General features: G+C 36.3%; 1 protein-coding gene across 1 annotated transcript in view; it reads right to left on the bottom strand.

Annotated features, from left to right (window-relative positions):
* LOC105222632 (uncharacterized) overlaps positions 1-15,830 on the bottom strand; it is a 135,367-nt gene that overhangs the window by 52,465 nt on the left and 67,072 nt on the right. Inside the window, exon 2 of the mRNA XM_049447088.1 lies at positions 11,268-11,377. Coding sequence (XP_049303045.1) covers positions 11,268-11,377 — 110 coding nt within the window. The remainder of the gene's footprint in view (positions 1-11,267; positions 11,378-15,830) is intronic.

Raw genomic sequence — 15,830 nt, 5'->3', positions numbered from 1 at the left:
AATTATTTAAGAAAGAAGCTACATTAAATTTTTTGTCCGGAAGCAAATCTCTGATGCCGAAATGTTTGAAAAAGGCCTTCGGTGATAATTTTTTATCGCGAGCAAATATTCAAAGAAGGACATGAAAGTGTTGACTACGAACCACTTCCAGGACGACCATCAAGTTCAACTGATGATCAACACGTCAATACAATTAAAAGGATTGGTGCTTGAGAATCGAAGATCAACAGTTAGAGATCTTACTGGTTTCATTAGAATATCGGAAGTATCAGTGAAAACCATTTTGAAAGATCGTTTTGGCCTATGAAAGGTGAAAGCTCGATTAATTCCAAATTCACAAATTTTTTCCAAAAACAACATCGTGTTAACGTTTGTGAAACAATGCTTTCGGACTACCAGGATGTCATGAAACGTATTATTACTGGCGAAGAGTCTTGGATCTATGTTTACGGTCCGGTATTAGATGATCAATGAGCCCAAATTCGTGGTACAGTTGAGCCGAAGCAGAAAAAAACACGTCAAAAATCAAGGTTATGATAACAGTTTTCTTCGATTATCGAGGCGTGGTGCTATCCGATTTACTTCCGACCAGCCAAACTGTCAAAAGCAGTACTATGTATTTGAGTCTTATGCGTCGTTTACTACATTACACTTATGTGTCTTGAATAAAGATGAGCCGAAGACGAAAAAATCCCGTGAAAGAAGATCGGGAATCAAGGTTATGTTGACAGTTTTCTTCAGTTATCGACTTAGAATCTTCACAAAAACTTCTTAAACATCTTTTCGTGGTAAAGATGGCAAGATTTTAGATAATAATTTCGATGTTTCAAGGCCTCTTTATTTTTTGGTTTTGAAAAAATTTTAAACAGAAATATTTTTCTCATTGCCAGATAGCTTTTTTCGGATGTCCTATTGTAGATTTTTCCAAATTTTTTTTTTTTTCAAAATACATCAGGGTTTATTAAAATATATAATTGATTGTATATTATTTTAATGTTTTCATTAAATGAAATGTCTCCTTACATTGACCCCTGAAGGGTTTCTGCGTTGCGGTACTAAATTAGTTCCAGCCATTTCGAAAAATCTAGCCAAGATAAGTGCTTTCCCATTTTCATCGCAGAGCAGACTACAGAAGAGGATAAATTTTTGCCATGAAATGGACCCATCACGTCATGCGATTTTATTTCCTTCTTTGAATTACTTTCTAAAATTGCTATACAATCAGTTATTAATCGTCACTCACTAGTTAGAAACCAATACTGGCTCTTTAGTAGCAAGATAAAACTTGCTGGACTGGAAAAAATAGAGTACATATGTGCCAGTGGACGAATTCAAGGAACAGTTGCGCTGGACAAGACACTAAATACAATAAAATTTTGTATTCATATATATATAAATTTGCAGTTTGCAATATGCTCTAAGTGTTTTAAAAATGGCAAAAAATTCTTAAAAAGTTTTTAATTTTAACTATTTGGTATAAATAAGTTTGTTAAGCTCTCCAAATTTTTAAAATGTAAAAGGGAATTTTTTCAGTTCTTAATTTGAAATACTTACACATATTCACCACCTGACTCCAAAAAGTATTCGTTTGGGAACCACATTTGTCTGGATACATAATTCCATTTGTATTTGTACATTTATATTAAATGTCTGTATGTGCAAGCGTATTCGAGGCAAAATGGAAATTGTCGCACGGAAAATTTCCAATGGATTCAGCGAGGCTTACCTACACAGGTATTATATAAAATTATTTGCAGAAGCCGCATGCCTTAATGGCATTAGAATTTCGCCACGAGCACAAATTTATTTAGAATTCCACCTAAAAATGCATACATATTCTCTGTATTATAAAAGGCATATTCAAAATATATTCAAAAATGAATACTACTGCCTACCCACGGGAATATTTTTAGCATTTGATGAACATACTATAAAAATATATTTGCATTGCCGCTGACAAAAGTTGAATTATATACATATATGAACATGAATAGTAACGTCCTGCGTCAAGATATTGGATCTGTTGCAAATTTACGTCAATATAAGCGATTTTTGTTTTTTATTTTGTTGGTGGAACCGTTTTAAATTCGACGAGTTTATTTTGTTTTCCATAAAACTTTTGAATTTCAAAAACATCCAATGTTGAGTGGAATGTTTTTGTAGATGCTATTTGTGTACCCAACTGCAGGTTAGTGTTAATGATTCACGCTATAAGGTCAATATGGCTACAATGGAAATTCTCAAGGAAACAGTCGCTTTCGACAGTCTTTAGCACCTCTTCACAAGGCAAATTGGATGGACCCTAACTTGAAGCATATGTTTGCAAGCACATTATCATATGTACAAGATAAAAAAACTGCGATATTTCATGGAGAAAGCAGAGCTAGAGTAACATTAGTGATAAGATTGGTTAATATTTCTTAGATGAGTCTACTAAGCACACATTTATCTTTAAAAATGGATATAACACAGGCTTGAATAATCGGTTTTATAACAAGAAGTTACATTTATGATTCCGATAAAGTGGCTCACGCTGCCTTAGAGGCAATGAAAACATTGCTGCTAATTCGGTTACTGCGTTATTAATTTCGGTTAAATAATTTGCTTTGAATCGCAACTAAGGACCATCATACGTTCAGCTGTATAAACCAGACAGTAAGTTGCAAACCAAAAATTTAAATTCCTATGAAATTGTTAGCTTCATTTCAACACCTGCCTCCTTTAGTTAATATATGTAATATTACACACAAAATTTATTTATTAAATAAACTGTTTATTCAACTCAGGCATTTAAATCGATTATGCAAGCTCTAATTATGCATTATGAGGAATTACGGTTAAGCCAATTGACTACTGCACTTGTGCTATCATTTATTAACACAGTTATATTAAAAACACAAAGCATAAATATTTAAAACTGCCACAAAACTGAGAGCGCATTTATACAGCAAAGTCATTCGAAATTCATATTAACTCACTAATCACGTGTGTGTCTGTGGGTAACAGTATAATGCGGCGAGAATAATGCAAATATTTTACCACGTCCTTTAACAATTACATATTTGCAAACCCAGTATCGTGATTACTTACAAAAGAAGTCTTCGTTTGGGTCCTACAAACTTCGTGGCAAACTAAATATACCTTATTTCAATATACCTATGTATATTCAGGTTATAAAAATACAAATAGTAATCCCGAATAAAGACGCCGACTATAAATAAGCTTAAGCCAGGTATGTTACCGCAGCTTAGGTTATTGGAGTTATACATCCTTGAACTGAATATAATGGAAGAAATTTGAGGTTAGAATTTTATACTATTCCCCCATGCAGATCATTTAAAGCCAGAAGGTAACCTTAGTAAGATCTTTTAGTTCAAGGATGACGAGTGAAATATATATGAAATTTGTATTTCTTCATGATTTCATGATATTTTTACCAATTCATTAAGTCTTCTCTTTATCTGTGAAAGATGGCTGAAATTGGTAAAAATGTTTAATGTCATAAACTCACGGTTCAACTTTCGTTTATACAATATTATCTACAACACGAAAACACGAAAAACTATTTCCCAAAATTTACATTGGAATGGGACCGAGGTGGATCTTCATTGGCAACTTGCCTTGTAATACTACACCAAAAGACATCTTTCTGGCTAAGAGTATAACGCTGGAGATCTTTTGAACTACTTGGCCTTAGCAAAGTCCATCTCATCGTATTACCAGGGATTCGTACTGGACATAGAGGAAGAAATAAAAACGTCCCTGCACTTTTTCCTCCATTGTTCAGCATTTTAAAGACTGAGAATGACACATTTGGATAGTCCGTGAACCAAGAGACCGAAACAAACATTGGTCGCCTCAACAATTTTGTGATAAGTTCACAGCGCTTTGTCGTTTCGTAAGGGTCTTATGGCCTATTATATAGGAGACCTCTTAACCTAACCTAACCCAACTAAAAGTATCAACATATAAATACCTAACCTCACTAACAGTATAAAGCTTAAAATAAAGAAAGAAAAGAAAAACGATAGATATAGTAAATGTTTTACATATTTTTCCGATTACTGTATCTATGGTAGGTTTCACCATCGCCAACTCACAAAACCCACCACACCGACGCAGTCCAACCCGAAATGGACTAGTTAAGTATGCACATAAAGTCAACGCTTGTCGCTTCAAGCACAAAAGGCATTTGTTGTATTTGTGAAATTCTGATTGCTTGTGTCGACCATTTTTGGTCAGCCAAACAGACTGTTTGTTTACCTTGACGTGTACGTGTTTGTGTTTTTACTTCAGTCATTTGCTCATTTCCGGTATTCGTTTTTATCACCGCCGTAATTTTCGGTTGTGTTTCCATTGTCGCAGATCCCTGGTAATTTGAGCAGTGCAATGTTTATCTAATAAACAAAATAAACGAAGAGAATAAAGTCAAAACTAAACCAACATGCCGTGGCCAAGCTTTGTTTACACACACGCACACAAACACATGAGCTTCGAAGCGCTTTGTGTGGATATGCGTTGTGGTGTTGTTGGTTACCTGTGGCGTGGTATAGGGCCATTTGCGCCCGTGTCTCTTAATTAGTTTACATATATAATTTATTTATACAATGCGCTGCGCTTTATTTTCACAACTCGGCGTTTATTTACAATAAGGTACTTCAACATCGGCTCGGTGTATCCAAAGGCTGAAAACCTTTTTCCAAATTTTCTGTATTTCAATACCTAAAAGGACTAAAACGGAATATTTGTTTTCCATTTTAGATGCCAAATTGAAATTGATAGACTTCCTGTGAGATGGTCTTTCCTTTCCATGGACAGGATAGTTATTTCAATTCATAATCCTCCCTTCTTCCATAAAGTTGAGATGGCGTAGTTATATTGGACTTCTCGAAAGAAATATTACCAGCAATTCTTGGTGTTTGGGCTGTTAATTACGGCAAAAATTCTACAAATAGTGGCTCTATAAGATAAAAAAAATTTTAAGGTTACAACACGAAACTTTTGAAAGATCGACCGATCCGACTTCCTCTTCGTGAAACTAGTACTAAACGAGTTTGAAGGTTTTTGATAGGATGAAAAATGTTCCATTTCAATTATTAGCTCATATATTGTGTTTATCCTCCCCGGAGTATCGAGTTCAGGGACCTTTAACTAAGATCATGCCTCGACCATATCAAAACATCTTATTTCTCATCGAAGACCTTTTGCAATTTCTTCCGGAGAAGTAATAATTTTAGATCATCAAATTTCTCAAATTTGATACTAGACCAGTTCAGGGCTTAGACCAGTTCAGAGACCCTTAACTAATATCAAGACTCGACCATATCAAAACATCCTATTCTTCATCGAAGCCTTTTTGCAATTCCTTTCGCAAAAAGAACACCAGGTCTCGTAGAGATTGCTTAAATTGGATATTAGACATAACCTCCAAACAACAGTTATGCCTTTATTGCATCAGTTCACCAAGTTACACGATTTTACAAAGTTAAACTAACCTAATTCTCACTTTTGTAACACATACATAAAGTACCTATGTGTCTAAATATGAGATTGAGTGTTCATTTGTGCCCTCAGAGCTTTTGATGTGCGTTTTTTTTTATGTGAACCTACATAAATGCCACTGAGGTCCACGCTCGTTAACTGCCATGAACACTACAATTGAAGCCCGAGGCTTTTACATGTGCCCAGCAACCAGCCTTTCATCAGCAGAACCACCCTATTGAAGGTTAATAATTTTACTGTATGCTCAGACCCCGATAGCCTGCCAGCTGACTGTTTACCCATTTACATTTGCTTTTGTAGCCGCATGTGTGCTCTGGTTGCTGACGAGCTTTTCACTCACTTCCATTTCCACATTTTCACTAACTCAGTTGTTCACCTTTATTTGCCTTTCCGCTGCCATTCCGCCACAATAACAAGGCAGTTTTTTTTCGTTCTTGGGCAAATTTGGTCAATTAATGAGTGTTCCGATATTCAGTTAATTATACTAATTAGACGCGGATTGCAATTAAAATAACGCGACCATAATTCCCGCGCCCCTACACATTAGCCGCGGCCTTTTGTGTGAATTTGATTTGAGTTTTTGTAACTTTTTTGTTGTTGGAGGTTTTTGTTGTTTTTGCGTGGAAAATGCATACATTAAAGTAAATTGTGCAGATTAGCCGACGGGGCGGGGCCTCTTCATTGCATTTTCATTCGCGTCATTATAATACTTAATTGCTTGTAAAGTGGGCGTTGCCACATTTTTGTCCTTAATAAGAGGTTTGCGTATATTTTTGCTTCAAAAAAGCGCATTCCTACAAAGATTATAAACGAAATGTTTAGAATTCATTTTCATTTAAGCTTAAATTTCTGTTGAGGTACAATTTCTAAAGCTAGCCAATAATATTAGTTATGGGACATCTGAATCAAAATCACGTAAGCCGAATAAAAGTTTGGAAATAGAGTAATTAATAGCGAGTTTTTTGAAGCATACTTTTATGCGCACTGTGATCCAACTAAGAAAACCAGTAAAGGTTGGTGAGTGAAAGATTGAAAGAGAGGAAAAATTGAAATAACGTTAGGGTATCATGCTGTAGTACCAGACGAGGCTTCGGTGGCAACTCATGATTATTTCGTACAGTTAAAGTAGTTCTTGTCTAAAATACTGATGCGCCGGAACATATACTACTTCTTTGGCTATTACCTTTCGACTTAAATCATTTATTCGACAGGAACTGAATAACATTCGAAAATGGTAAAACGGGACACTTTTTGAAGTGCAACTTCGTCAAGCTGAACCGATTCATCCGATTTAACCGATAATTTTTATAAAGCGGCGTAATTTTCGCTACCTTGGCTGAAAAGAATTCAGAAAGTTGCCACCTGTTTCAAATTTTAAATATTAATTCATGAGAAAAAAATAATTTCAAATTGATTATAATATAAGATATCTAAGAAAGCACATCGTTCACAAATATTTTTTTTCAATAGAGTTGCCACCTATTTTAATAAGTTAATATTTAATTTAACACATTTTTACAATGTTTAGACACGAAACTAAAGTATCTTATATTTGCTTGTACTTTAACATTTTCTGAATTCGTTTTTTTCAATAGAGTTGCCACCTATTTTAATGATTTAATATTAAGTTTAACAAATTTTTTCAATATTTAGACACGAAATCAAAGTGTTTTAAGAATGCTTATACTTTAACAATTTCTGAATTGTGTTGCCACCTGTTCAAAAAAAAATTTTCGAATACAAGTAAACGAAAAAATAACATATTAAAGATGAAACCCATCACATCTCATTAAAAAGTTTTCTGTCGATGACCTTTTTTCCAAGCGTTGACACCTTTTTGAAACTGACGTAATTAATATTTCAGAAAATTCGTGTATATAACATTTTATTTTTATTATCTAATTACTTATTTAATCATATACCACTACTAATGCTCTTATGATAATCTAAAAATAAAATAACTAAAATATCCATTGCCATCGATTTCTGAAAATAGCAGGCCTTCACGCTCAAAGCCTCAGAGTTTACACGTCATTTACGAGTATACTCAATAATACTCTCTCATTTGTCCGTCGTTTAATTTCAGATTTCTTTGAAAGTGATTTTCGTTGAAAGCTGACCCAATTAACTTACATGTAACCAAATATTCGTATGACATTGCACCAAATTTCACAGCTGGAAGACATATTCGTATGACTTATATGTTACTCAACTTCTCCTCCATCATTCGTGTCGACAATAACCTACTGAAGTGAAATTAATTGGCACTTTCACGAACAGAACTTGGACGCTGGCGAAGCTTCGGCGTGACAGGCGACTCGGCTGACAGAAACTTTCTTAAGTAAGCATGCAATTCAGGCAATCGATGGTATTGTCGGTTTGAATTTATCTGTGAAAAGGCAGCTGGATGTGCGTGAGTGGGTTTGTAAATAGTCAGTATGAACATTGTTGTAGCCATCACCAAAAGTAGTAACGTTTTTTCTTACAGAAAAGAGAATGTAAATATAATTTAAAAATATTTTAATTGCACTATTCTGGTATCTATCTGGCTTTAATTACTTGGAAAAAACAAAATGCCTCCTTCAAGTACGAAAATATCGTGCTCACTTTCTCTCAAATTTAATTGGATAATTGTCTTCAGCTTAAATCTCACAATGGCAGCTTTTGTTGGAAGTGTGCGTAAAAAGTTTTCTGGCAGACTTTTCGCTAAAGAGCTAACACTCTGACCTCGAACGAGTCAAACCAATGCAAAGCTTGGGAGAAAAGTTGCACAAATCTAAGGCCGAAAGTGCCAAATTCGAAATATAATCACACAGGCGCTTCGCTCAAGAATTTGAAAATAGTTGAAATCTTAATCTGAAGCAATGCTTTGCTATGCCTCTTCTTTCCTTGCCTCTTCTCTGTATTCTTTAACTTCTTGAATTTTTGTATTTTTCATTAACTTGAGCGGCAGCAAGCTTAAAGTTATCCGGCTAAGGGATTTTTGTGGAATTAGTGCGACTTTTTTCTCTGCTTTGAGCTAATTAGCAGGAAAAGGAAATTACTCTGCAGTCAAAGCCAAAGCAAATGGTATGTAAATTACTGAAAGGTGTCAAGCAAAGGAATTTAAGAGCACGAAAAAGCGCCTTTGATGCTTTGCGCACAAGAAGCTTCATCAAGATATATGTGTGTGGGCGTTCATTCAGCTAAAATGTAACTAGAGATACTCGCATAATCATATTTAGAAGAAGAATGAGTTTATAAAGCTAAAACACTTAAATTAGTTAAAGTGAAGCACACAAGGCATACGAAAGTTATTTTAAAGGAAGGGTGGACTTACAGATCTTCTTTATTGGCGTATACATCACTTACGCAGTTAAAGCCAATTTTGACGATGGAGTCATGTGTAGAAGTTTCAGTGGGGAAAGTTTTCTGGGCGTCATTCATTTGGGAATGGCCAGAAACGATTATTTTACATATGGCTCAAACAGTTTACGACTTCCGGTCTTAGACCAAGTATTCTCTAGGAAGCTAAAAAACATCTCTTTGAAGTCGAACTAAAGTCAGTAGACCGAACATCCCTTCCCAGATTTATGCACTGGGTTTGGGACCCGCCACATGAAAAACACACCCAATGAAAAGAAGAAACCAGCCTCGGATGGGGGACTTTCAGGTAGCTATAATAAATATAACCCACATACTTTTTAACTCAAACTTATTGGCAACACTGGATTTCTCCATATTTTTGACAAAAAACAAAATTTACTATTTTGAGATGTGGCAACTCTGTTTAAATATTTTTTTAAACTATGGACTCTTAAGCAAGTTTAGAAAATATTTTCATTTCGGTAAATACTTTGATTCATTTATGTAAGTTTATTTTGTTTTTCAAACAGGTGGCAACCCAAAACATTTAAACTTTAAACTCTTGCGCTATTTACATATATTATCAACAAAAAATTGCTATTTGGAGTCTACATATATTTACATGCATAATATAATAACGGGTGATTTTTTTGAGGTTAGGATTTTCATGCATTAGTATTTGACAGATCACGTGGGATTTCAGACATGGTGTCAAAGAGAAAGATGCTCAGTATGCTTTGACATTTCATCATGAATAGACTTACTAACGAGCAACGCTTGCAAATCATTGAATTTTATTACCAAAATCAGTGTTCGGTTCGAAATGTTTTTTATCGACAAATTTTGTTCAGCGATGAGGCTCATTTCTGGTTGAATGGCTACGTAAATAAGCAAAATTGCCGCATTTGGGGTGAAGAGCAACCAGAAGCCGTTCAAGAACTGCCCATGCATCCCGAAAAATGCACTGTTTGGTGTGGTTTGTACGCTGGTGGAATCATTGGACCGTATTTTTTCAAAGATGCTGTTGGACGCAACGTTACGGTGAATGGCGATCGCTATCGTTCGATGCTAACAAACTTTTTGTTGCCAAAAATGGAAGAACTGAACTTGGTTGACATGTGGTTTCAACAAGATGGCGCTACATGCCACACAGCTCGCGATTCTATGGCCATTTTGAGGGAAAACTTCGGACAACAATTCATCTCAAGAAATGGACCCGTAAGTTGGCCACCAAGATCATGCGATTTAACGCCTTTAGACTATTTTTTGTGGGGCTACGTCAAGTCTAAAGTCTACAGAAATAAGCCAGCAACTATTCCAGCTTTGGAAGACAACATTTCCAAAGAAATTCGGGCTATTCTGGCCGAAATGCTCGAAAAAGTTGCCCAAAATTGGACTTTCCGAATGGACCACCTAAGACGCAGCCGCGGTCAACATTTAAATGAAATTATCTTCAAAAAGTAAATGTCATGAACCAATCTAACGTTTCAAATAAAGAACCGATGAGATTTTGCAAATTTTATGCGTTTTTTTTTTTTTAAAAGTTATCAAGCTCTTAAAAAATCACCCTTTATAATGTTAATACATTAGGGTGGGTGATAAAATTTTACTTTTTTTTTTGCTTCATATTCTAAAACCTTGGTAGATAGGCACCTTTAAGAACGGCTCTTGAAGTATGAGCTCTGAATTGTAACAGGAACGTCCTCGGCTAACGGTTTTCTATCTTTTCCATATTATCTGATAAAAAAATGCATTTCTCGCTTCCAACTATTTGAAAACATATTTAATTTTTTGGATTTTCTAGAAAATTTAATCTTTTTCAAAAAAGGTCTTTGAGGATTTTTTCTTAAATCCAAACGTTTAAAAGATATTATTAACTGATAATAAAAAAAACCTTAAATCCATTAAGTGTGGGATCTTCCCCTTATAATTAAGAGCTCATCTTGGAGAACCTATGTATGTATGAACAAATTTTTCAAAATACCAAGCAAAAAAAATTTTTTTTTGACCCACCCTAATACACATACATATATGTTACTTATACATATACCTTACTTATACTTAGAGGTGTCTATCGACCAATAAAATTTTTTTTTTGGCCCACCCGAATATACAATATCCTTAGGTATGTATCCACAAGTAAAGTTAGTGTTTTATCCAAGGTTTCATTCGAAATGAGCACCAGTTTTTACTTCGTGTATATTTTCTCCTCCTTGTCTTTCTTCTCGTTTGCATTCACTATTTTAGCTTTCGTAAAGTCGCTTTTTTATAATCCCTTCCCAACAACTGTACATTACTCGTACCCCAAGTGGGCAAATAAAAACTGTTAACACGGCAGAAATTGCAAGCTGCATCTGTTTCTAACCGTTATCTTACCGTAAAATTTGCTCTTAGAAAAAAGGAAGTAACCGTTTGCTTACCTTATAAAGTATTTCTGGTCGCACATTGTGCTTGCACTTCATCGTGGCGCTGGAGCCGCGCTCCACATACCGCGGCACCACTAATTGCACATCCAGCTCAGATTGTCCATCTACAAAGGGAGAAGTGAGAAAAATCAACATAAGAAGTGCTATCAAAAAAGAGTTTAAGAGTGTCGCACATATTTTAGTCTTAGACATTATTCTTTTGGGAAACGTTTTCACCAAAAATGTGTGGAGTGCAGTGTTAATGACAAGTGGTAAAGACACGAAAAATTAGTTTAGATGGAACAGTAAATCTAATAGATAATCTGGCGGCTCAGTGTAGAGGCGCGAGTGGCTCGGAAAGGTGTGTGTTTGACAACTCAACGCTTATTCCGACGAGGGATTTCGTCAGCGAAGAGTTTCATTTTGGAGATGTTTTTAGAGAAGAATTACAAATTTTTCTGGAAATATTAGAAAAAAAATCATGGCCAAGAACATCTGAGGGGAGTCTGTGCATCTAGATATGAATAAATCTTATGAATAATGAACTTTGAATTCTAGTAAAGCCCACGTTTCAAACTAAAACTCTTCTGAAATCATCACACAACGACTTCAACAAAAATATTAACTTCTTAAGATATTATTTCTCAACTTAGACGCCTAAATTTTCGAATTCGAACACACATTTCTATTAGACAATTTTAAGCTGGTCGATAGAGGCCAACAACTGCGACATCGATATGGATGCCCTTTAAACGCTCGAAATATAAACACATACGGAAATATTCAATTACATCAATAGATTTGTAAGTACATTTATATATACAACCATTCTATCTAGTCAATTAATTATTCATAAGCATAATAGATGTATAAGCAGTCGCTGTGGTAATGGATTCCATGTATACAAGTTAATCTCTGACAAGGCGTTGACATGACATTTCGCACACATGTGATTTGTTGCTGATGCCAAGTAATGCCAGAGCGTGTAGAATGCATTACTTATATAACGCTCAGCTGGTAAGCGACAGAGCATTTTTTAAAAATATTTGCACTAAAAATTTAAAGCCATAACATAGGAACATGTGTAAGTATAGGAGTGAAGGAAAAATGCACTTACCCAGCGGCAATGTGAAGGCAAAAGTTATTTTGTCTATCTAAGAAGTAAAACTCATTTGAAACTAGTGGTTATGCATCTTTTTATGTCTATTAGTATAGAAAACTCTTTAAAAAGTCTTTTAGACGTCACTGGCTGTTGAAATTTTATAGCCAGAAGAAAATTGCCTAAACAAAAAAGCTGTGATTTGACTTTCACTGCAGTTGAAATATCAATATCAATGGTCTTATTAAAGAAAATTCTTCGTCTTCTTTATTGGCGTAGAAAATTACTTTACCGTAGCAGTATACATATGTATATACAACTGAAGCCTCTTTCCTGAAAATTTCTAATATTATATCCAAAATAAAAACTTTTCTCTAACACTTTGATCGGGAGAAATAAAAATTTAGAAAAAAAACAGCTGTCACTGCTCATCATTTTCCTCATAATGTTGAACACTTCACAATTCCAACTGGGTACGAGCTTATAACACACTTGTCTTCCTCTTCCATGATGATCCATGTATGAGTAGGTATATGTGTGCCATATAAAAATATTATCATTTCTACAAAAAGGAAAGCGGTATTGGTAAGCTTATCGAAATTTACTTTAAGCGTCTATAAAAGCTAATACGATGCAAAGAGAAATTATATATAATATATATAAACAGATATGTGGGGGTAAGGTCTGAAGACTGCGTACAAACTGAGGCATTTTTGGCATGTGAATTTGTCACATAAAAAATTCAAGCAATTTTCCTAAGCGACTGATAAATTCTGAAATATTTACAAAGTAGCTAAAGGCATGCTTCCATCAAGATTGGCGAAACGGGTTCGCCATCTCCAGATGTTACACTTTCACTGCAGTTCAGCAGGCTGGAGAAATGTTCCCTCTATAACTTCAACATGCTCTGAACATCAGCCACTAGACTATCACTTTGTGTCCTACAAGAGTCTGATCCGGGTTTGAAACTTTCCGTTAGTCGTCGTATCTTTTCGTAGAATTTACGAACATTACCCCTGTCGATCAGCTTCTCAAGCTTTCCATACTAACGCATATCGGGTTCTTCCTTTTTTGTCTGCTTATGCGTCTCGATTTCCACTGCAATTCTCGGTATTTACCGCCCTTTGTGTTGTATTCGATCGCAACATTGCGAGATGTCGAATTGAAAACCGTTTCGTTGTCGGTTGTGGTAGTAGTTGACATAAGCGCACTCCAGCTGCTCATAAAAAGCATCTTTAATCATGTCGTTCTTCTCTTCAGCCAGGGCGGTGCTTTATATGGCCGCTATGGTAAATGATACAAGGAACTCTGCTCTCCGTCCTTGTTCCGTCCATCACACTTCTTGGACGGCGGGGATGTCAGCCTTTATTTTTACGAGGACATCAACATGCTTGGCGCCTTCCCAATTTAGGTACCGGATAACCTAGTCGGATGCCCTTAATTCAAAATCCTTATTACGTTTGCTGGAGTCTTCATGAAAAGTGGGGTCTTTCATTAGAGGCTTTTGTTTCATAAACATTGGGAGTGGTTATCTACATGGGGGGTCCAGCGCATAATTTACATAGCGCGCTTGTGTCGAGACCGACGCCTGCTCACAGTTGCACCTCTCATAAACAGAGACTACAATTAGAATTCAATAAACCTTTAAACCAAATAAGTCGGAATGGCCCTGCGGAAGTTTCCTCCCTTTTAGTAGTGTCTTCAAGCTCCCCTCGGGTTGGCTACCGTATCTTAGACAAGGATTGATCATGTCGCAGGGTGCCCGGCGAGGCCGTTAAAGTAGGAATTAGGTATAGCCCTACGACCGTAACTGCATTCCTAGAAGCATGATTATACCTCTTTACACCAGCTTTCATCCGAAAAACATTCTTAGAACTCCTAAACTGTATTTGTAGTTCACTTGTCCCAGTTTTCAAACCTAAACACGCACTCACGTATTCAAATATTTGTACATATGTATAGTCTGTACAATATACACTAAAATACATTTTCGAAGAACCTTTTGCAATTCACATTAATCGAAAAAAGGGATGCCGCGAAAGTGCGGTTTCGTGAAAATATTGTCATTGTAAAGCCAAAGCAGCAGCTAAGACGATTGTCGGCGTAACGCCAGTGACAGGCATTACACACTTGATCGCTTCTGCGTTTGGGTTGCTCATTTTGCCCTTTTGCCAGCAATTTTCTCTCAGCCCTTTTTTGCCAATTTTCAATTCACCGCTATTCTTAACCAAATAGTAAACACTTTGCATCCCGTTCAATGTCGTTGATGACTTTTTCCGAGCGCACGAATGACAATGACTACCGGCTAAATGGATGGGAAACAGAGAAATGACAGTAGCAGGCACTCAACTCGCTCTCTAACGGTAGCGACGGCGGAGGCTAGATTAAGAAAAATACATTTGCGCTGGAAAAAATGGAAACAAAAATCGATTTCCAATTTATGAGCAGATTTATGGGTTTATTAAAAGCCATTGTAGCGCGATTTTATGGCCATTTGGGTATAGTTATGCTCTCACAACAACAATAACTACATTTAGCTGGTAGGTAAAAATACAAAACATATATGTATACATAAATATGTTGTATGGATGCACATATGTATATGTGTTGCCTAGATCCAGCAGCGCCACGAATCGCTTAACAGTTAGCGATTTTATCTGGTAAAAATATTGTGCCAACTGTTACCCGCTTATTAATCATTCAATTAAGCGCCTTTTCGGCCCAAACGCTGCCGCCAGCATCGCCAATGAATGTCGGTTCGGATCGGATCGGACTATTACTTGCGCTTACTACAGCTGAATATTAAACACGCCAGTCATTTTGAAGCACTCCGCTGAGGAAACGGGGCAAGTCGATTGCCAATGCCGGAACTGTTCGCCGGCGGGCACGAGTGTTAGTACCGTTGCCCATATGGTCATAAATCTTCTTAATCCCAACCAAATAAACATTGAGCTTACAAACGCAACACAACACAACAACATGAGCATAAGCTTAAACAACAACAATAGTACAATAACAAATCGCATTTAAATGGCAAATCACAAAGCGGGCATAATAAATTTGAATGCTATAAATTGGCCACAATGGAGGAAAAGCCAACACAAAGAGACCAAGACAGCCCGACACTCGAACAATGCCCGTACATTCTTGGCAGCAGCGAAAGCCTAAAAAATCATTGAGGCTGAAAGCGAAGGAAAAAAAATGTGCCGAACAAGTGTGGACGCAACGAGTGACAAAGCAAACTTATGGGAGTAGCAGGCTCCCACCGATCTCGGTGCGATTGCATCGCTTAAGTTTGCTTGGCTTTTCTTCTCGCTAGATTCCTCTAAGCTACTCGAAATGAAGCAAAGTGACTGCTCAGCCGACCGTTAATTATTTCAAAATATTGCGTTGCGCCACAAAGCGGTCGGCCTTGCTGTGACAGTACAAGGGAATAGAGAGAGTATAGATGGTGGCAGACCCGATAACGGATTGGTTCA

This window comes from Bactrocera dorsalis, chromosome 2 (genome assembly GCF_023373825.1).
Source record: "Bactrocera dorsalis isolate Fly_Bdor chromosome 2, ASM2337382v1, whole genome shotgun sequence".
Lineage (NCBI taxonomy): Eukaryota > Metazoa > Arthropoda > Insecta > Diptera > Tephritidae > Bactrocera > Bactrocera dorsalis.
The sequence above is the reverse complement of the archived record's forward strand: the minus strand, read 5'-3'. Positions and strand labels throughout refer to the sequence as shown.